This window comes from Carassius carassius, unplaced genomic scaffold (genome assembly GCF_963082965.1).
Source record: "Carassius carassius unplaced genomic scaffold, fCarCar2.1 SCAFFOLD_94, whole genome shotgun sequence".
Taxonomy (NCBI): Eukaryota; Metazoa; Chordata; class Actinopteri; order Cypriniformes; family Cyprinidae; genus Carassius; species Carassius carassius.
In genome coordinates, this window is record NW_026775056.1 from 74397 (window position 1) to 98071 (window position 23675).

Genomic DNA, 23675 nt, shown 5'->3' on the forward strand with positions numbered 1-23675 from the left:
AACTAGAATATACTCGGTTACTTCGTGGGAATCCTAACATGAATATGTTAAAATAGATTTCATGTAAAACTTGATATTAATGATTAGTTCTCCTATACTTTACCGAACTCCGTTTGAGAAGCTGGACTCCCTGTTGCTGTGTCAGAATGGAACGGTTCAGACTGAACACGAGCTAGTGTATGGAAGCATATGGGTAGCAATATTCAATTTGGGATGTAATATGCAAAATGTCAATGCAATATGTAAAATGGCAATGCATTTCTGTATTTACATTTTTCAATACCATTTGTGCAACGTATGGTGCAAAATGAAAATGAAAATGAAATTACATAATTTTCATTTGCCATTTCACACACTAGTTTTAATATGTAAAATTAATACTAATTTTAACGCTTTATAAGTTGCAAAATTAAAATTAAAATGTATCACAGAAATGATCAGATATGTATAACATGTTCAAGCAAAAACTGTGGCAAAATTATCATTTAAAGGACAATATTTATACAATACTATAACCTAGAAATAATTTAACGGGGTCTCTTGCAAGTCGCAGCTGCACGAATTATGTGCCCAGCATCATCGGATTCAAATATTATGCTAATTAACAGTGAGCGGTGGTTTCACACATTACAGTGCTTCACTCGCACTGACTCTTATTCTGTCTGAAAGAATGAAAAGACCGAGCTGAAGCTGGAGCGATTCGACCAATCAGATGAAAGCAGCGTTTCAGCGCTGCCCACAAGTGCGAATGAAATATTGAAGCCATAAACCGAAATGATCAAAACGTACACGGACCAACGGTCTTGTCCATGTTCTCTCACTTGAATCCTCTTCTTGAGATTTGAGTCTCTGACCTTCTGCAAGCCCCGCCTTGTTCACGCAGTGATTGACATGGCGCGAGGGGGCGGACACATGATCGGCTCTGAATGGATTTTCAATGTGCACATCTAATTTTGCTACATTCATTGCGGGACACTTGAATGAAAATGCAATCGTAAGTGTCTTGACTGTGAGTGTTAATACATTTAAGAAAAATAGCATTTAAATGATATTTTTCCCACAGTTTTTGCTTGAACATGTTATACATCTCTAATAATTTCTGTAATACATTTTCATTTTGCAACTTATAAAGCGTTAAAATTAGTATTCATTTTACATATTAAAACTGGTGTGTGAAATGGCAAATGAAAATTATGTAATTTAATTTTCATTATGCACCATACGTTGCACAAATGTATTGGAAATAAGGCTGTCACGATATTAGATTTTTCATATCACGGTTATTGTGGCCATAAGAATTCACGATATCGATATATCGTGATATCTATAGAAACCTTGGGGGAGGGGGGATACTATCAAGTTCAACGGTATGATGAATAAATATTAATGGTAACACTTTACAATAAGATGTCATTTATTAACTAACATGAATGAACAGTGAGTGAACAATACATTTATTACACAATTTATTAATCTTTGTTAATGTTAATAAAAATAGTCGTTCATTGTTCATGTTAGTTCATAGTACATTAATGTTTACAAACACAACTTGAGATTTTAATAATGCATAAGTAAATGCTGAAATTAACATGAACTAAGATTAATAAATGCTGTGAAAATATTGTTCATTATTATTTATGTCATTTATATTTGTTAACTTATGTAATTAACTAATGAACCTTATTGAAGAATGACCGCAGATGAGGCATTAAGTGCATGGCACTGAAACCAACTTAACATTTTACAGAGTTTAATGTAGAAATGTGGTCGCTCAGTTTTTCAAGATCAGTTTTAATCATGTAACTGTTAATAGATTTGAACGAAGAAATAAAGTGTTACTCCAAACAGGCGATTTATTGCAAATAAAAAAACAAAGACAAGTAAAGAAAACGCGATACTTATTAAGATAGTCACCCTTTAAGTATATGAACACAGAAAACCGCTGTTAATAGGTTATATAATATTTCCCAGTCTATGACTTTTAAAATAATGTCAACTTATTCTGATGAACACGGCTCTCCTCGGAGCAGCTGTGAGCGCTGCGTCGTCTTCTTGTGTGACAGTGTCAGCGTTAAGGCACAATACTGCCACCTGGGCACTCAACCAAGTACTGGTGCTTGAGTATTTAAATGTGTTGTTATCATATGAGAACTGTTCATTTTAAATATTGCGGTATATCGTCACACACGAAATTAACATGTTATCGATAATTGTTGCTTTGAATATCACGGTTATCGTCAATACCGGTATATCGCGACACCCCTAATTGGAAAATGTAAATGTAAATAGAGAAATGCATTGCCATTTTACATATTGCATTGTCATTTTGCATATTACATTCCAAATTGAATATTGCTACCCATACGCTTCCATACTAATGATGTTAAGAGGACAGTGGAGAGATGACAGGAGAGTATTGGGTGGAGAGGAGAGAGGGATCGGGATCAGAAAGGACCTGGAGGCAGGATTCGAACTCGGGTCGCTGGGAGCTGTACGTCCTGTTGATTATTAAGAAGATTTCAGGAATAATATTACAGTTACCATCTATAAACCAGTTACCTTTGATGCCTCAACCCCGCTGATTTAAAATCAAACAATCAAATCATTTCTAGATTTATTTTCATAATTGTCACGACTCGCACATGCATGTGATGTCCCCAATGCAGCAGACAAGATAGGAATATGGAAAAGCTTACATTCATCAGATTTAAATATTGCATTATATGATTTTGTCAGTAAAAAAAGATGATCTGAACACTGTTGTGAAAGTTGTGGCTTTACTTTACTCTGTCATTACATCCCACCCACATCTCTCTGAGCAGCATGTTGTACATTATACTACTATAATTAAAAATCTTTTTGGAAAATTAAAGGTTTTTCTTTTTCAAACTTTTTTGATTCGATAAAATAGCCTACATAATGAAATATAATCATATATGGGTAACGGAGAAACTACAATGTGGAAGATAACACAGTTACAACTTCTGTGGGGCGTGAAGAAAAAGTAATGTAATAGGTAGTGTAATTAATTACTGTTGACAGAAAATAATAAGTAAAGTAACAATATTACTTTTGAGTAACAAGTAATATATTACATTGGCTGAGTAACTAGCCCAACACTGGACATAAAACCCTGCAAAGACTCAAGACATGAGGTTTGACTATTCTCTTCTCTTCTATTCTATTCTATTCTATTCTATTCTATTCTATTCTATTCTATTCTATTATTCAAAGAACATTTCACATATTATATAATTTTATATTAAATAAAATACATCAGAAATGTTTATATTATATTATTATTCAGAGCAATCAGAGACAGGAAGAAGTCACAGATTACTACAGGAAAAGAGCAGATTATTAAAAGTACAAAAGGCCAAGTTTGGCGAAATTTCTGCAAGTCTGTTGGAAGGGAAACTGAAATAAATGAAAATTATATATTGAATATTAAAGAAACGATTGGATTTGTAAATGCGGGCCTCCTTCCTAAAGAATGGAGAACTGCAGAAGAGCTTCTTCTAGTGAAACCAGTCAAAGACACAACAGAAGTGAGTAACTACAGGCCTGACGCTCTGACCTCTACAGTATACACACTCCTGGGCTAAAAATGGGAAAATATTTAGCTTTTAGTGGTGTATATTTATTTTACCATAACATCCACAAATCACTGGTCAGGACATCAGCAAGAATTGCACAAATAATGCACAGACAAATGTTATCAAAGAAAAAAATCATCATGACAGACATAATCATGCACCAAGTTATAAACTGTAGGAAATACAGAAGCTAAAATCTGAGACCATAAACTGTAGCTGTAAGAGCACTAACAGCTCGTATTTAAAGAAGGTTCTGTAATTCTGTAACACGCTTTGGTTTCTAGTACAGAACATATGCATCTGTCAGTTATTACATGTACGCAGTAGCAGAGATTATTATGGGGAGATACAGTAGCCACCTGCCATTGGAGAAAGACTAATGCCTGGACATCCAATCACATTCCAGCTGTGACCTCATCGAGCTGCTGAACAAGAGGACACGGTTTAATGTTTCATATTCACAAATAAATGAAAGAACTTTCAAATACAAAGAAGCTGTCAGAATGAGAGTCTGATAAAAACATCACAATAATCCACAGCACTCCAGTCCACCAGTGAACATCTGGAGAAGACAACAGATGAAACACATCCAGCATTAAGATGATTTTAACTCTATAATCCATAATAACACTTCCTCCAGTGAAAAAGTGTTCTGGTCTGAATCAGGAGAGAAATCTGCACAGATCAAGCAGCGTTTAAACAGATCTAAACAAACATGTTTCTGGATTTTGATGTGAGAGACAAGGGGAAGTGTTATTATGCATTGTGTACTGGAATTATAAATCACCATACTTATAAAAACAGCGTAATAAACAGCACTGCCACCAAAAAATAAATGTTGACTTAGATGTGAGGGCATAGAGAGTTGCAGTCACTCTTACTAAAACAATTATTGGATTATTAAAGTTGCACACTATAGTTTCAAACTTTGCAGCACATTTATTTATTTACAAAATACTCACCATATCTCCATGATGGATGGGAAGCAGCCTCAGGAGTGTGGATGAAATCAAGCAGTTTTTATTAAAAGATGAAAAGTCTCGAAGCATCCATCCTGTATGTTTCCTGTCCTAGAAGAAAGGAATCTGATTCTTCCAGCTGGACGACAGGAGAAGCACCTCATCAACATATTCAATTGTGTCTGATTTGAACGAGGAGGCTTCATATATAGACCACTAGAATTACAAATAACTTTTCTTTATTTTTACATGTTTTGCACACACTCATCACTATTTTTGTGTATATGCAGAGATGTACATGCGCGTAAAAGACTTTATTATCAGGTGAACAGATTCAAAAACCAAAACACAAATAACAAACTGTTGGTCAAAACTGGGGGGAAATGTCTTCAAATTTGTAAGGCTCAGATGTTCTGACGATCTAATGGCTGTTTGACTGAAGACACTGAAGTTATAATGATGTGAAGACAGACTTTAGTCATTGTTCTTCAGTCTGACTGAAATTATGAGGAATGTACTGTACACTTGTGTTGATCTGGAAGCATAAAGAGCATCCAAATGGAGGAGAACCTCTGATCGCAATAAATAAACGAGTAACAGAACAACCCTGATCGTTAAATTAGCTAATAAGTCAACAACATTCTAGCAAACAGACAAAAACACAAAAGAGGCTGAACAGGCAGACTGAAAGGGGCAGGTGAAATAAATACATCATGTCTGAATGCCAGAAAACAAAAGCTAAGGTAACCGAGAATAAACGAACATCTCTGCAGATTCGTCCCCATTCATATCCCTCATGAAATACAAAGATAAAGTTCTGATATCATTCAAGAGCAGGTTCAAATCTTATTGGTTTCTCTACACTTCAAAACGTTGCTTAAATAGTTTCACATAGTTTTCTTCAACAAGCTACTATTGAAAATTTGGGATGGAGAGGAACTGAAAAGCTAGTCGATCCATCGACTCGGGCCAAGATTGTGTGACATGCTCACTTTGATCAAGTGAGACACATTTGTAGAGCTTTACTATCTAGACAAGCATCATATGGTCATTGTTGTGCATGAGGTCTGTATGCAAAATGTCTCAAAGGGGCTGGGAATGTCAGACACGGAGCGCCGGCACACAGCATGCATGGCTTATAGCCCGAAATGTGCTGGATTTCCCTTCAGACCTGTAAAGGAAAGGTGAACTGACACGGGTGACCTTTGCCCTCCTCGGCCCACCGGAGATGAATGAAGCATGCATGCTAGCTGGGACGCTTCCGCTTTCGGAGGACGACTCGATTTGGTTGCAGCTCTGCCACATTTCTAAAGGCACACCAACCGTTGACATTCACAGCTCGTTTAATGACTCTTATAGCGAGTAAAGCTCATGCTCGGCCTGGACGCCCATGGCTCGTTCCGAGCGCTTAGTGCCAGCTAGTTTTCAATGAAGAAGAACAAATAGTGAAGGAATGCTGGAACGTCCTCATCTGCTGGAGACGAGCGACTACATGGAGATGTTGCTGTACAGCTGCTCGATTTCCGTCTTGAAGTACTGCTTCAGCTCCGGTCTCTTGGCTTTTAAAGTCGGGGTCAGCAATCCGTTCTGTACGGAGAACATTTCTTTATGGATGTGGATGTCTTTAACCTGCCAGGAGTCAGAGAAATCATTGTGGATCATTAAGTCAAGCAGGACCACACTCTGTGTTGGCATGAAGAACCTTTAACCTCCATGGAAAAGGGTTCTTTATAATGGAAAAGTGGACTTAAGATGACTAAAATATTCACACGCAGAATAAAAATAGTTACTTTAAGAACTGTTCATTAAAAGTGGAACCAAATATATTTCTTCTGTGGCACTGCTTTGAAAAACATTTATTTTTAAGAGGTATTTAATTCTTGAGTATTTTAAATGTGCAACTTCTGGGACTGAGACTTAGACTGGATCAAGCATATTATTATAATAACAACAACAGCAATATGTTCCAATTTAGACTACAGCACGTGTGTGTTTATATGACTTTTGCCCAATTATTGAGGTCATTACACCTCTGTCCCGCCGGTACATTGTTGATCGTGGTTTTGAGAATCAGTGATTTTGCTCTCTCCATTGAACACAAGAATGTGCAGTAATCTTAGAAGATCTGAAATGCATTTGAAGAACCATCATCAGCAAAAGATGACTGATCAAGATTAGAAGATGTCACAGCATCTCAGAGCAGGCCTCTGGTTGAAAGCACTGATGCACTTCATCTTTAAACTCAAAATGAAAAGTTTCTAATGTTGTAACTACCCTCTGCTATATCTGTGTTGCAAACGCACCTGTTCGAATGAATGGAGGCCACTGGCTTTTCCCAAGCGCACCATGTCCTCCAGAATGGCTTTCTTAATTTCCTTCAGACGTGAAACAGAGACAATGCTCAATACATGCATGTGTGGTGCCAGCAGCACATCTGTGCCACATGTGTTCAGAGTGAGCCTTACTTTATTTCCACACATCTCGTCATAGCATCCCTCAAAGCCCTTCTTCTGAGCCCACGAGGGTAAGACCTCTGGATCCGGGACGATGATTCCCACCAGACACGACTGCACACACAATCATCAGACATTATGAACGGCTGCTAACTCGTGTGACGCCCATAACGTGAGCCACTGACCTGCAGGCTGTCCCCGTGAACATAGAGCTGAGACACGGGCTCGCTGCGGATGTAGATGCTCTCGATCTTCTCCGGGGAAATATATTCTCCTTGAGCTAACTTGAAGATGTGCTTCTTCCTGTCGATGATCTTCAGCGTGCCGTTCTGATGAGAACAAATGAAAGAAGCCATCATTTAGCTGTCCGAGTGACATGGATAGTCCAAAATGTGCAGTGTTGATGTTTTAGGTTATAGATCATCTCTCTATACTGGTAAAATACTGCTCAGGGCTGGTGTTCTGGTTAATGTTTCAAGAAGCAGTCTTGAAGCACAAGCTATATCTATCGGATTTCTATAGGGATAGATCATAACACCACAACATGTGGACACAGAATACAGATATTTAGTGGCAAAAGGAAGGTCATGTTCATCCTGGTTCTCATGTAAAGGCAGACGTACCGGCAGCCATTTGCCAATGTCTCCAGTGTGAAGCCATCCGTCTGCGTCCAGCGTCTCAGCCGTCCTCACGGGATCCTTCAGATAACCCTTAAAGACGTTTGGGCCTTTCACACAAATCTGAATCAAGAAAGAATAAAATAATGGAGATGTTTTATACTGAATGTTATTAGTTTTGTTTGGCGAATGAAAACTTGCAGATCTCTTGTGGAGACCATCGTCCTAGCGCAAAGACAGATGCATAGTGGTGTGGAAGCACGAGTTCAGCCAAACATCACCATGTGCTGACAATCTGCTCAGGAGGAGTGTGTTTCTTCATCAGGTTTGTAGAAATGTAGCATTGCATCAGTGTCTCATCAGTGGATGCTCTGCAGTGAATGGGTGCCGTCAGAATGAGAGTCCAGACAGCTGACGTTAAAAACATCTTAATGCTGGATGTTTCTTCTGTCTTCTCCAGATGTTCACTGATGGACTGGAGTGCTGTGGATTATTGTGATGTTTTTACCAGACTCTCATTCTGACGGCACCCATTCACTGCAGAGCATCCATTGATGAGACACTGATGCAATGCTATATGTACTTTTCTCTTTCCCTACTGTGAAGTAGCTTTTGAGAGGATTTCTCCTTGCTCATTTATTATCATGAAATGAAGCACAGATAGTGTTAACAAACCTCTCCCTCTCCTTTAGCAGCAAAGTAGTTCTTCTCAGCCACATCCAGCAGCTTAATGAGATTACAGGGCAGCGGAGCGCCTACATGGCCTGCAGAAACACACAGCAGGAGAATGTGGACAAGAGACCTGAATAACTTCAACACAAGTAGCTAATGATATGCTTTAGCTGTCATGTTTAGTTCTGTTTTGGTTCAGTTTCTGTGTTCTCTTGTTAATCTGTTCCTCGGCTGTTGAGTAGCTCCACAGCTGTTCTGATTCTCCCTGATCTGTTATTGAAGCCTTTGTCTGGTATTGAAGTGTTTACAAACCTGAGTCCGGCCGTAATGGTCATCATTAATAGTTCTTTACCAAATGGAGTTGTACCAGCTAGTTTTAAACATGCTGTGGTTCACCCTCTGCTTAAGAAACCCATCTACTGTATCCTCAGTAGCTTTAGACCTATCTCTAAGTTGCCTTTTATCTAAAAGCTATTAGAGAAAGTTGTTTATCGTCAGTTGAAATCCTTTATCAGTATGTCCAATGTTTTAGATACTTTTCAGTCAGGTTTTAGATCACTGCACAGCACAGAAACTGCACTGTTGAGAGTAAGTGATGACCTTTTGCAAGTTCTTGACACTGGTTCATATGCTGTGTTTATTTTGTTGGATTTAAGTTCGGGTTTCGATACAGTATCGTAGTATTGTGTTACATCGGTTGTAAAAGTTGCTGGGTATTCAGGGTGTTGCTCTGCAATGCTTGGCCTCTTATCTTAAAGACAGAACCTTCTCCGTGAGCATTGGGAGGTTTTTCTTCATTGTGCGGTGTGCCCCAAAGATCCATTTTAGGCCCTCTTCTTTTTTCAGTTTACATGCTTCCCTTGGTTTTCATACCACTGCTATGCTGACAATATACAGTTCAATCTTCCAGCAAAAACTGACAGCTAGACTCTTTTGAGGAGATAAAAGATTGGATGGCTAATCACTTTTTGCATTTAAATGTAAGCAAAATTCAGATTTTAGGCCAATGTAGGACTTAATCTGTTTTTAATTTAGGGTCTCTCTCTCTGCCAATGTTCAAAGCCATGTAAGAAATCCTGGGGTTACATTTGATTCATTCCTCAAGTTTAAGAATCAAATTAGCACAGTGGTAAAGGGCAGCTTCTTCCATCTGAGATCAATTGCTAAACTGAAACAGTTTTTGCCTCACAAAGATTTGGAGACTGTAATCTATGCTTTCATAACATCACGCCTGGATTACTGTAATTCCCTTTACTGAGGCCTGCCTCAAACAGCAATTTTGTGTCTGCAAATTGTCCAAAATAATACAGTGAGGCTCCTTACTGGAACAAAAAAGAGGGATCACATTACTCAAATTTTAGCGTCTTTACATTGGCTCCCTGTAAAGTTTAGAGTTTATTTTATTATAGCTGTCTTTGTGCGTTTCCATGTCCTCAACAAACAAGTGTGAGTTACAGATAATTCTGCAAATGACTGACAGAGAGGACCAACTATAAAAGACCTCATTACTGAGAGCAAATCTCAGATGAAGTGTGATATAGAAACCAGCCAGAAGAGGGAGAGCTTTCCGTACAGTTGGCTGTGTTTGCTGGCACAATAGATACAGACTCTGAAACATTATGCTTCTCACAATTACTTCATACATATAATCTAGATTATTAAAGGCCTATGTCTGATCGCTACACGAAAAAACAAGATCACTGCGCTCCAAAATCCAGGTTCGCTGAACTCTTGTCATGTGAACTGATGTCAAATGAAGAATTAAAAACAGAGATTAAAATGAAAACAAACTTTAGACTTTTGGTTTTTGTTAGACCTTATAATAACACCAAACTGAAATAAATCATACTTCAATTTGTTACATTAGTTCCTGGTTTTGTTTAATCCTTAAAATTTGATTTTATATTAATGAAAACATATTTTGTTAGTCACTGTTTAATTTAGATTACTTCCTGTAAATAAAGGCAACTTCTAGACCTTATGCATAATTTTTTCTGTTTTGTACCAACAAAACAACATCAGAAAAAAAAACTGTTAATATATTTTTTTAACCATTTTTTTCAGTGCATTGTGGGTTTTTATTGATTTGGATTTAGTAATTTATTAACATGTAAATTACCTGTTTTTGTTTAGTTTTTCCCATTTATAAATATAATTTATCACTGAACCAACCTATATATATATAAATTTGTACCAACAACACTTTTATTTTTAAATAAGTTAAAATAGCTCTTTGAGGTAACATGTGGAGGTATTTACACTGCAGTTTGTGCGATCAGTAAAGTTATCCAGTGTATGTAATTATAATTTCTATTTATTTATTTATTTTTTATTTGAGGAGTGTTATTTGCTTTCAGACAAACTGAACAAAACAGAACAAAATTTTGATTAGATATATATAAAAATGATAGACCAATGTAAAAATGTTGTGTAAATGTATCGGTGCATGTGCTGGAGTTGATGAGAAGCTGTGATCTGCAGTGTGTGGAGTCTCACCGGCCGTCCAGTCTCCAGGAGTGGTGAAGGTGCATCCAGCGGTGCACTCCGTCTGACCGTACGCCTCGTACACCTGCACACAGAGCATCGTCTGCGTGAGAAAACACCGGCGCTGAGCACCAGCAGCTGCGGCCGGCGGCGTGGGATCTCACCTGACAGCCGAGTGCTGCTCTCAGGAAGTCCAGGACGATCGGGGACGCAGGAGCCGCTCCGGTGATGATCATCCGTAACCTGCCGCCCAGACTGGCCTGAGAGGAGATCACATGATCATTCAGACATCAGCACGGCTGTAGCTTCATGTCTCACTGGAGCTGCATTACACACCTGGATCTTGTGGAAGAAGATCTTGTCCCATACGCTATCACTGCGGATCACGCCGCGGCGCACCTCCAGCCCTTTCCTCTTAGCCGCGAAGTTCAGCAGGCAGCGTTTGAGCGAGGTGTTGGCCTGACTGAAGATCTGAGCGACAACAGAGACGGATGTGCTCAAACTGCCACACACACATGTTTTATGGGTTCATTCCAGAGGCGTAATTGTTTCCCTATCAAACTGTCTCTCCCTTTGTGTCAAGGACACTTTATGTCAGTTCTGAGCGCCATTTGTAAGAAGTTTCTCTTTCAGCTCGAGGATCATCTCCTTGCTGCACTCTGAAGAAAGAAGCAAGAAGCTTGAAGCCTGCTGCTCACCGTAGAAGAGCCCTGACATATAGTTCGTTTGTGCAAGCACCTTATTACGACCTATATTTACATTTTAAAGTTAAGCACCCTCTAGCGGGCGTAAAAATAATGACAGTATCGCGTTGCGTCTGTCGTCATGAAATGACGTATAACGTCATTACCAATCAAAACGCACGTTTATTTAAATGCAATGTGTGGGCGTTTTACACCGATCTCACATTATTTCCTACATATTTTACTAGGTGGCTTATTCATTCGAATGACCACACCTGACCCCACCCCTAAACCTAACCCTCACAGAAATCATGCTAAATTATGATTTATTGAGCATATACATTTTCGTGCACATCCGTTCCCTGGGATCGAACCCATGATAGCATGATTACCTATCAAGGTATAGCGCAATAATCTACTAACTGAGCTACACGAAACGCAAACCAGAGTGCACATAAAAGAGAACATTACATTACAAAACATTAATATGAAAACGGCCTTTTGCCGATAGGGGCGCAATTGTAGGATACGCTCTGATGGGTCGTATTTCAGGGATTTGGACAAACGACCTATTCGAGTGTATTGGTTGGAGGACAGGTTGGTTTTGAAGGCAGATCAACGTTCATGACGAAAAAATTACCTGCAAACTGTAATGAAGCAGAGATCAGTTAGTTCCTCACTGTCCGCGCTGACACCGAGATCGTTCGCCAGCTTCAGTGAAAGTAAACGTGCCTAGCGTTTTTTGACTTGTACATTACACGTCACGCCCTGATGTCACGTGTTGTTACGGGACCTTTACGGGTTGTGTGTGAACATGCGCACATATTCCGGGTAATCACTGGCAGTGTGAAAGTGCAAAATCTAGCGACCCGGGAACAATTGCCGGGACACATTACCCGTGTATTTTCCCTGAATCGCAGTGTGAAAGGGGCTTATGTTGTTATGTTGTGAGGCTCTTCGTGTGCGTCAGTCACAATCTCACTGGATAGATAATGCAATAGCCCTGTCTTATGCCTCAGCAGGTCTACAGTGTCCTGTCGGAGTGAGGGCCCGCTCCACCAGTGGAAGAGCCTCCTCGTGGGATCAGTCCAGTGGACTTTCAATTGATGATATTTGCACGGCATGGTTGGTCTTTACCTTCTACCTTCACTGGATTTTATAACCTGGACATACCCTACGCTACGCGAACATGAACAAATCAGGCTTCAGTATCAGAGGTAACAAGAGTTTCTCAGAAGCGTATTTAACACAAAGCTCACTCCCTTGTCTCAGGGAACCGAAGTTACTTTAGTAACCAGAGCGTTTTCTTCTGTCCAAACTGTGTTTTCTATCCCTTACACTAACCCTACACCTAACTCTACTCCTCACACAAAACTGCAGGCATTTTTAGATTCTCAAAAACATACACACAATTTAGTTTGTTTTTTAAACCATTTGGTTTATGGCGACACAGGAAGAATAAAATAAATCATATTGATGGTGTAATACTCATGTTATTAGACACATTTGTTCACTGGGACCATTCAACAAAATAAACAGCAAATATTAATAAACCATGAGTTGTTTATCAAAAACACCCTATAAAGATCAGAGCTCTGCACATCTACTGTTTGTCATTTGCCAGGAAGACCACAAAAAACAGTAAAGTATAGTACATCTTAAAAGCTAACATGTAAATTATGTAGTTGCAGTTTAAAAAAATGCTTACACACAGCTTTTGAAACTATCAAAACACTACACACAAAACCACAAAACACACACACAGCATGCAAAACATCACACATATCTTGCAACAGCAAACACTTCATTTAAAACAATTTTAACTCTTCTCACCTTGTCATACATGCGGTTCAGGAGTCGAGGCACCACTGGAAATATGGTGGGCCTGAGAGCCTTCATGTCGTCCGGAAGCAGACGGATATCTCCTTGGAAAAAGCCAATCCTCCCGCCGTGACAGATGACCACCGCCTAGAGATCAGGAGCAGCAGACTGTTAGAGACCGGAAATACTTCGAAATATCTGACTGTACTGACTGACAGTATGAGATGACAGCTGCAGTTAAAAAAAAGTCTCATAATGGATGATTTGTGCAACATTATTATATATATTATATAGTAATATTTTCCTGTTTATTGCCTTGAATCCAGCTAACAAAAATGTGATCTAGGAACATTTTGCTTACATTTCTATTAAGTTATGAAAATGTTACTTCTGAATATTTTTTCAATGTTCTTAATGTCCAGTTTTTAAAATATTCCATATTAAATATTCCACAAACATTCCATTCTATCACTTTGTTATGAGAACGTTACATTTGAATGTTCCTTCAGTGTTTAAATCACCCATTTTTTTTATTTTAAGAACATTTCCTTTCAACATTAGCCAAATTATTATTCATAATAAAATAATGCTATAAGAATTAAATGCTCCATAAGAGTCTGTGTTGTATAAAGCACTACAGAGGAATCTGTGACATGACTATTCATAATACATGTGTATGATTCATAACAGTTTCCACGTTAACAGAATCACAGTGTGATGATCGAGTCGATAGGCTTTTCTGTAGAAACAAACCAGCGGCTCCTTTAAGAGATAGACATCAGCAGGTCATATAAGGACTGAAGCGTCTGAGAACGAGGAAGTTCATGTATTGTGTGCTCCTAGGTGTGGTCTCATGAACTTGTTAGTGTCCACTGACACAGAGCCTGTGTGTGTGTGTGTGTGTGTGTGTGCGTGCGCGCGTGCGTGTGGGTGTGTGTGTGTGTGTGTGTGTGTGGGTGTGTGTGTGTGTGTGTGTGTGTGCGTGTGTGTGTATGTGTGTGGGTTTTTGTGATTTACGAGGACATTTTATATGAATACACGCCACACTACGAGGACATTTTGGATTATGAGGACAGTGTCAGTGTCCTCATAATTCAGACAACGTAGAAGTGCTTCTACATGTGGGAGGAGCTCAAATTCAAATTTTCTCCAAAAGTCCTTATAGTTCACAATCATCGGACTTTGTGTTAAGAGTGTGTATCGGAACTGCGCTCCTGCAGGTGGGTCTTGGTACTGCACCTCCTCATTAATATTCACACTTGTGAATGGAATCGCGGGTTTTGATTGGCTGAAAGGTGAGAAGTCCTTGTAAATTCGGGTTTTGTCTAACCACTGTGTTTTAGCCATTCACACAAAGGACAATAACGATAAAGATATGTTTGTAAAATAGATCTAAATATAAAGGAATAACAAAGTCCACACCACAACTATAAAAATAAAAACACAGAGAAGCAATATCATTGGAATCATTTTCCTACCCTCCCCCACCTCCGACCGAGTCTCTTCCGGCTGAGATAATCAGCAAGTCACCCTGAAGACACTTAAGGTAAGATTGATGATAAAACTCAATAAACAATAAAACAGTATATTATATTAGTTAACGTTATAAAACAGACAAACAGCTTTGGTCACGTTTGTAAGCTTTTATCTAGCGTTTCCTCACAAAATATAAGGAGTATAAGGATATATAAGGAATTAACTATTGACTTTCTAACGTTAGTCTGACAAATAAACAAGCAATAACTAAACCGCTTGTATTATGTATGTTTTGGGTTTAAAAGTTAATGGCTAATGGTTAAATAACTCATGATGCCAGATTGAGATCATATTTATTTTGCTATCTGGGCAGTTCAGTGTTGTGATAATGGGGTTAATCTATGAAAGGCCTAATGGACAAATATTGTAGTGTTTGATGTAGTAAATTGGAGTTTACTGCAGTATGTTAGTATAATAGTGATTACTACACTTTGTTAATGCACTTCAGTATCCTGTAATATTAGTGAATTGATAAACCATAGTATTATTTAATTTTTACTATGGTAAGTTTAAAAAAACCTATTGTATCTAGGATTATTACTCTAGTTTACTATAGTACAGAAGTCTACTACATGTATTTTTCATATGGGAATGGTGAACTTGAGGTTTTTCAGGGCACACAGCTGTTTAGTTGTAAACTATTTGTGTGTCTGATCAGATCCTTTTAATAGAGCTCCGGGGGCTGACGTCATGCAATCTAAACTCCGCCATTTTGGCAGTCAACCAGGAGAGCACCAGAGCGGCTTTTGCGTTATCGATAGCGGTCGGGTCGAATAATAATTCAAAACAATTACTATTTCAACATGGTGGACAGCTGCTGTGTGCCTGGATTCCAGAACAGGTGGAGGAAAGCATTTAAAAGCATTTTAAATGCTTATGGAAAGTGTATGAAATTATTTTTTTTTATGTTCAGTCACAATTGTGACCGGTGGGATAATGTGTAAACTAATATCAGTTTATATATATATATATATATATATATATATATATATATATATATATATATATATATATAATATATCAATCAGATACATTATCCCACCGGTTTATGATTGGACATAAACTCACATTTTCACACACTGTCCATAAACATAAAAAAAAAACAGGCTTTTGTAGGCCTTTAAAGAGTCTCCGGAATAGGCCGAGGAAAAGTTAATGAAGTAACGTTAGTTATATAACGTTATATCAGGATACTGCAGTTCAGGAAAGCTATAAGTTCCTTTATCAATACACATGAAAAGCACCCCGGGGGCATTATAGGGATCTGTTATGTTTAATCTATTAAGTTTTGCTATGTACAGGTCTATATCTTTTTAATTAAAGTGCGCAGTGAACTCTGTTGCCTTAAAACTCATGCTGCCGTCATCCGTTCACGCTCGTCTCGTACGGCCTCTTTACTGCCAAAATGGCGGTGTAAACAGAATAGGTCACGTGGCGTCCGGAGCTCTATTGTTTACAGTTCTTTGTGAAGGTTATTCCTGTAATAGTACAGTAAGGGTAATCGGTGTTGTTTTATCAGACCTGCTGTTAGTTTTAACCTTGCTGTAGGTGTCTGTAGAGGTTTCATATACTGTATACAGGTCATTCTCAAAAAATTAGCATATTGTGATAAAGTTCATTATTTTCCATAATGTAATGATAAAAATTACACTTTCATATATTTGATTTATTGCACACCAACTGAAATATTTCAGGTTTTTTATTGTTTTAATACTGATGATTTTGGCATACAGCTCATGAAAACCCAAAATTCCTATCTCAAAAAATTAGCATATTTCATCCGACCAATAAAAGAAAAGTGTTTTTAATAAAAAAAAAAAGTCAACCTTCAAATAATTATGTTCAGTTATGCACTCAATACTTGGTGGGGAATCCTTTTGCAGAAATGACTGCTTCAATGCGGCGTGGCATGTAGGCAATCAGCCTGTGGCACTGCTGAGGTGTTATGGAGGCCCAGGATGCTTCGATAGCGGCCTTAAGCTCATCCAGAGTGTTGGGTTTTGCGTCTCTCAACTTTCTCTTCACAATATCCCACAGATTCTCTATGGGGTTCAGGTCAGGAGAGTTGGCAGGCCAATTGAGCACAGTAATACCATGGTCAGTAAACCATTTACCAGTGGTTTTGGCACTGTGAGCAGGTGCCAGGTCGTGCTGAAAAACAAAATCTTCATCTCCATAAAGCTTTTCAGCAGATGGAAGCATGAAGTGCTCCAAAATCTCCTGATAGCTAGCTGCATTGACCCTGCCCTTGATAAAACACAGTGGACCAACACCAGCAGCTGACATAGCACCCCAGACCATCACTGACTCTGGGTACTTGACACTGGACTTCAGGCATTTTGGCATTTGCTTCTCCCCAGTCTTCCTCCAGACTCTGGCACCTTGATTTCCGAATGACATGCAAAATTTGAGCAACAGTCCAGTGCTGCTTCTCTGTAGCCCAGGTCAGGCGCTTCTGCCGCAGTTTCTGGTTCAAAAGTGGCTTGACCTGGGGAATGCGGCACCTGTAGCCCATTTCCTGCACACGCCTGTGCACGGTGGCTCTGGATGTTTCTACTCCAGACTCAGTCCACTGCTTCCGCAGGTCCCCCAAGGTCTGGAATCGGTCCTTCTCCACAATCTTCCTCAGGGTCCGGTCACCTCTTCTCGTTGTGCAGCGTTTTTTGCCACACTTTTTCCTTCCCACAGACTTCCCACTGAGGTGCCTTGATACAGCACTCTGGGAACAGCCTGTTCGTTCAGAAATTTCTTTCTGTGTCTTACCCTCTTGCTTGAGGGTGTCAATGATGGCCTTCTGGAGAGCAGTCAGGTCGGCAGTCTTACCCATGATTGCGGTTTTGAGTAATGAACCAGGCTCAGAGTTTTTAAATGCCTCAGGAATCTTTTGCAGGTGTTTAGAGTTAATTAGTTGATTCAGATGATTAGGTTAATAGCTCGTTTAGAGAACCTTTTCATGAAATGCAAATTTTTTGAGATAGGAATTTTGGTTTTCATGAGCTGTATGCCAAAATCATCAGTATTAAAACAATAAAAGACCTGAAATATTTCAGTTGGTGTGCAATGAATCTAAAATATATGAAAGTTTAATTTTTATCATTACATTATGGAAAATAATGAACTTTATCACAATATGCTAATTTTTTGAGAAGGACCTGTAAAAGTCTGATAGCCATAATCATAATGTTTCTCTTTAGTGACAGTCACAGTGTAGTTGAGAAGGAGAAAAGCAGCATGTTTCAGATTGTTAAAAATACTAAACACATTTGTAAGGTCTAAGATGCTTTCCTGTTTCACTGACCTGCAAGTAGTACATAATGATCCCTATTGTTTATATTTAAGCCCTCTACAGCAAATAAAAGTATAAACTCATTGTTGATTAGGTCAGTGATGTCTAAAAAAAACATATAATTATTATAATTTCATCAAGTGACCAAATACATCATCTGGCTTTTGCAGGAAATGGCAGGAACAAGGTCCCGGAGGGCCAAACTAAAACCAAAGGATGAAGCTGCATATTTTTCATCCATGCTCAAAGATAAGGATGGATTTGAAATAAAATACATAAATTCATTTAAAGGTGAGTAACACAATTGTCTATGTTTTAAGTATTGTTTTAACTTCTACCCTGACTGATCTGCTCTTGGTTAGGTCGAGGAGTGTTCAGCTGTCGCCACTTTCAAAAGGGAGATTTCCTCATTGAATATCGAGGGGAAATCATATCTAAAAAAGAATATGAAAGAAGGCACAGAGTATACCATGCTGCACTTGAAGTTTTTTTATTTGAATTTCGTTGTGATGGAAAACAGTTGTGGTATGTATAAACTTTGCATTTCCTGATGCAGCAGTGGTAAACTAGAATTAACTTTTTATTATTATTATTATTATTCTGTGAAACTTTCCTATTGTATGATTCAGTCAATATTACACCGTGGAGATAGCACTATGTTCTTGCTGTTTCAGGGTTGATGCTGCCAGAGAAGATGCTTTTTTAGGGAGAATCGTCAATGATGATCATGTGAACCCCAACAGCAAAATGAAAACAATCAGAGTGGACGGAAAGCCCCATCTGTGCTTATTTGCAGTAAAGGACATAAGTCCTGGGGAAGAGATAACGTATAACTATGGAGATTCTGACTGGCCATGGAGAACAAAGGTATTAACAGATTGAAATAATCCTTTTACTTTAATTTAAAGACACAGTTTACAGTTACATGTGGAGAAGTGTTAGTATTTGATTTTGAACCCACACAGGTTTGTTCTGAGGTTGTACAAATTGATTTCTTTAAAATTTTCATAAAAAGTGTTTTATAACGTAGTATAGTTGACCTTTTGTCAATCTGATTACACAAATCTTTCATATTTCACAGGTTTGTTCTGAGATTGAACAACAGGTGCATGCTTTGGTCAGCTGTGCAGCAAGAGATGGGTCAAAGGAGGTAAGTGTGTGTTTCTAATGCTCAACAGGTAGTTAAATCTCCATTAACTTTGGTAAGATGATGCAAAATCCTTATAAACTATTGATGTCTTTAAAATTTCCATAAAAAGTGTTTTATAACGTAGTATAGTTGACCTTTTGTCAATCTGATTACACAAATCTTTCATATTTCACAGGTTTGTTCTGAGATTGAACAACAGGTGCATGCTTTGGTCAGCTGTGCAGCAAGAGATGGGTCAAAGGAGGTAAGTGTGTGTTTCTAATGCTCAACAGGTAGTTAAATCTCCATTAACTTTGGTAAGATGATGCAAAATCCTTATAAACTATTGATTTCTTTAAAATTTCCATAAAAAGTGTTTTATAGCATAGTATAGTTGACCTTTTGTCAATCTGATTACACAAATCTTTCATATTTCACAGGTTTGTTCTGAGATTGAACAACAGGTGCATGCTTTGGTCAGCTGTGCAGCAAGAGATGGGTCAAAGGAGGTAAGTGTGTGTTTCTAATGCTCAACAGGTAGTTAAATCTCCATCAACTTTGGTAAGATGATGTAGAATCATTACCTTAGCATTACAGACGATTAGGACTGTGTGCTGCAATGAATTCTCACATGCCCTGATTGTTTGATCTAAGAATTCACTTGTATTATGTCATTTTCACATTAGTTGTTTTGGATACTCAAAGCATCACCATGTACTGCCGTGTTATCCAAATTTAATGTTCAGTACTCAAACCTTTTCAGATCTCAACAACGTCTGATTCTCAGCTGACATGTCATGACAACACTCAACAGGTAATGTACTTTCCATTAAAAATGAGCATTTAATAAGCATTTATTTCTTAAATGTTCTTTAGTTGGCAACAACAGTGATTTTTAATTACAAACTTAAAGAATTAAAAAAGATAGTGATAGGCTGATGATACACAGGACAACATTCTGAGCAATCTTGCCAGGCAACTTTTTTTGAACAATGTTGCTTGGGCACTTTCCCAACTGAGAATGGGTAAAAAAAATTTTTTTCAGACTTTAAATCAGTCATGGAACCTGTGTCTCTTCTGGTTGCCCACTGATGCCAACATTAACCCAAGTTGCCCCGCAACGTTGCTCATAAAGTTGCCCCATGTATCATCAGTCATAGGAATTGTTTAATTTACAATGGTATATGGATGATGGTTCATTCTAAACTAGCATGTGTATCATATGTTGTATGTCCCCATACTTACTGCTTTTGTCATGTTATGGGGGATGGGTAGAAGTTCAGGGTGTGTTTTGTCAAACTGCACAATGGTTTGTGTATCATATGTCCCCCATACTTACTGCTTTTGTCGTATGTCCCCATACTTACTGCTTTTGTCATGTTGTGGGGGATGGGTAGAAGTTCAGTGTGTGTTTTGTCAAACTGCACCATGGTTTGTGTATCGTATGTCCCCCATACTTACTGCTTTTGTCGTATGTCCCCATACTTACTGCTTTTGTCATGTTGTGGGGGATGGGTAGAAGTTCAGTGTGTGTTTTGTCAAACTGCACAATGGTTTGTGTATCATATGTCCCCCATACTTACTGCTTTTGTCATGTTGTGGGGGATGGGTAGAAGTTCAGTGTGTGTTTTGTCAAACTGCACCATGGTTTGTGTATCGTATGTCCCCCATACTTACTGCTTTTGTCATGTTGTGGGGGATGGGTAGAAGTTCAGTGTGTGTTTTGTCAAACTGCACAATGGTTTGTGTATCATATGTCCCCCATACTTACTGCTTTTGTCGTATGTCCCCATACTTACTGCTTTTGTCATGTTGTGGGGGATGGGTAGAAGTTCAGGGTGTGTTTTGTCAAACTGCACCATGGTTTGTGTATCGTATGTCCCCCATACTTACTGCTTTTGTCATATGTCCCCATACTTACTGCTTTTGTCATGTTGTGGGGGATGGGTAGAAGTTCAGTGTGTGTTTTGTCAAACTGCACCATGGTTTGTGTATCGTATGTCCCCCATACTTACTGCTTTTGTCGTATGTCCCCATACTTACTGCTTTTGTCATGTTGTGGGGGATGGGTAGAAGTTCAGGGTGTGTTTTGTCAAACTGCACCATGGTTTGTGTATCGTATGTCCCCCATACTTACTGCTTTTGTCGTATGTCCCCATACTTACTGCTTTTGTCATGTTGTGGGGGATGGGTAGAAGTTCAGTGTGTGTTTTGTCAAACTGCACCATGGTTTGTGTATCGTATGTCCCCCATACTTACTGCTTTTGTCATGTTGTGGGGGATGGGTAGAAGTTCAGTGTGTGTTTTGTCAAACTGCACAATGGTTTGTGTATCGTATGTCCCCCATACTTACTGCTTTTGTCGTATGTCCCCATACTTACTGCTTTTGTCATGTTGTGGGGGATGGGTAGAAGTTCAGTGTGTGTTTTGTCAAACTGCACCATGGTTTGTGTATCGTATGTCCCCCATACTTACTGCTTTTGTCGTATGTCCCCATACTTACTGCTTTTGTCATGTTGTGGGGGATGGGTAGAAGTTCAGGGTGTGTTTTGTCAAACTGCACCATGGTTTGTGTATCGTATGTCCCCCATACTTACTGCTTTTGTCATGTTGTGGGGGATGGGTAGAAGTTCAGTGTGTGTTTTGTCAAACTGCACCATGGTTTGTGTATCGTATGTCCCCCATACTTACTGCTTTTGTCGTATGTCCCCATACTTACTGCTTTTGTCATGTTGTGGGGGATGGGTAGAAGTTCAGGGTGTGTTTTGTCAAACTGCACCATGGTTTGTGTATCGTATGTCCCCCATACTTACTGCTTTTGTCATGTTGTGGGGGATGGGTAGAAGTTCAGTGTGTGTTTTGTCAAACTGCACAATGGTTTGTGTATCGTATGTCCCCCATACTTACTGCTTTTGTCGTATGTCCCCATACTTACTGCTTTTGTCATGTTGTGGGGGATGGGTAGAAGTTCAGGGTGTGTTTTGTCAAACTGCACCATGGTTTGTGTATCGTATGTCCCCCATACTTACTGCTTTTGTCGTATGTCCCCATACTTACTGCTTTTGTCATGTTGTGGGGGATGGGTAGAAGTTCAGGGTGTGTTTTGTCAAACTGCACCATGGTTTGTGAATCGTATGTCCCCCATACTTACTGCTTTTGTCGTATGTCCCCATACTTACTGCTTTTGTCATGTTGTGGGGGATGGGTAGAAGTTCAGGGTGTGTTTTGTCAAACTGCACCATGGTTTGTGTATCGTATGTCCCCCATACTTACTGCTTTTGTCATGTTGTGGGGGATGGGTAGAAGTTCAGTGTGTGTTTTGTCAAACTGCACAATGGTTTGTGTATCGTAAGTCCCCCATACTTACTGCTTTTGTCATACTACAGTGCAGTACATTTGTGATATACATTTTGTTATTTGTGAAATTAAAATAACTTGTTCAAACCTTAGCCCTATGTCTTAAAGGTGCCATATAATGAAAAACCTTGAAATTTACCTTGGCATTGTTGAATAATATGGAAAGATAAAACTGTTTCTAAATCATTTTTGCCCTTACCTAAGCCACATACCTTCTGTATAGATATCAGAGACCAATTTAAATATTGTATTAATGCATTATATTGTGCCTTTAACACCTAACTATAGTAATACAGTATAATTTCCTCTAATCAATTATAACTTTTTTTTTTCAACAGAACTGTAAACATGTCATAATATCTACAGTACTATCAAGCTTGAATAAATGTGATTGCTGTAGTGGTCCTTATTCCGCTTTTAAGTGGGCTGGTGTGAGATGTAAGGGTAAGTATTTTGTTCAGACAATTTTAATACTTTTAAAAATGCTTTACCATTGAAACCCTAAAACTGTGTAATCTTGACGTTCTAAATGCATCTTTAAATTAGCTTGAAAAAGTTAACTTTTCATTCTTTCTTTCTGTCTTGCTCAGTCTGTCTGCCTGTGTAATTGTGTAATCGATTCATATTTATATTAGTCTTCTCCTTTCTCTGTTCTCTTCCATCTTATAGCCACACTTTCAAACACACTGATCATCTATCACTGCTTTATCTATCACTTTTTAAAGCATCTTTTCTTAAATCACCTTTTATTCAAATGAAACCAACCTTGTTTATTATATGCTCAATCTAGTTTGTTCCCGCTTCTGGCATAAAACTTGCTACGAGAAAAATGTGAAGCCCAAACCTGACCCCTCAACATCCGTAAGTATGATTTATTAAATAGTCAGATATGTTTTATTTTTCAGCAATTTTCTTCCTTAGAACTAAACTTTCTGAGTATGTACAAAAGATATGTTTACTATTTCAGGATTCCGAAGTAGAATTTTCCAGTGAGAACATGTCGGATGAGGACTATGTACCTAATTCTGTCTCAGAAGGTTCAGACGTAAGCATAGCGCCTCCAGAAAAACTCTTAAACATTA

At 38.6% G+C, this 23675-nt stretch overlaps 1 protein-coding gene across 2 annotated transcripts in view; it reads right to left on the reverse strand.

The window, feature by feature from the left end:
• Positions 1 to 5610: 5610 nt before the first annotated feature.
• Positions 5611 to 23675, reverse strand: part of LOC132134499 (long-chain-fatty-acid--CoA ligase 6-like) — a 41646-nt gene continuing 23581 nt past the window's right edge. For both annotated transcript variants that reach the window (XM_059547080.1, XM_059547081.1), the window contains exons 12-21: positions 13298 to 13432; positions 11118 to 11252; positions 10946 to 11041; positions 10794 to 10866; positions 8301 to 8389; positions 7632 to 7748; positions 7194 to 7337; positions 7021 to 7122; positions 6859 to 6930; positions 5611 to 6184 (exon numbers count right to left, since the gene is read on the reverse strand). In XM_059547080.1, coding sequence (XP_059403063.1) covers positions 6044 to 6184; positions 6859 to 6930; positions 7021 to 7122; positions 7194 to 7337; positions 7632 to 7748; positions 8301 to 8389; positions 10794 to 10866; positions 10946 to 11041; positions 11118 to 11252; positions 13298 to 13432 — 1104 coding nt within the window. In that variant the 3' untranslated portion in view covers positions 5611 to 6043. The remainder of the gene's footprint in view (positions 6185 to 6858; positions 6931 to 7020; positions 7123 to 7193; positions 7338 to 7631; positions 7749 to 8300; positions 8390 to 10793; positions 10867 to 10945; positions 11042 to 11117; positions 11253 to 13297; positions 13433 to 23675) is intronic.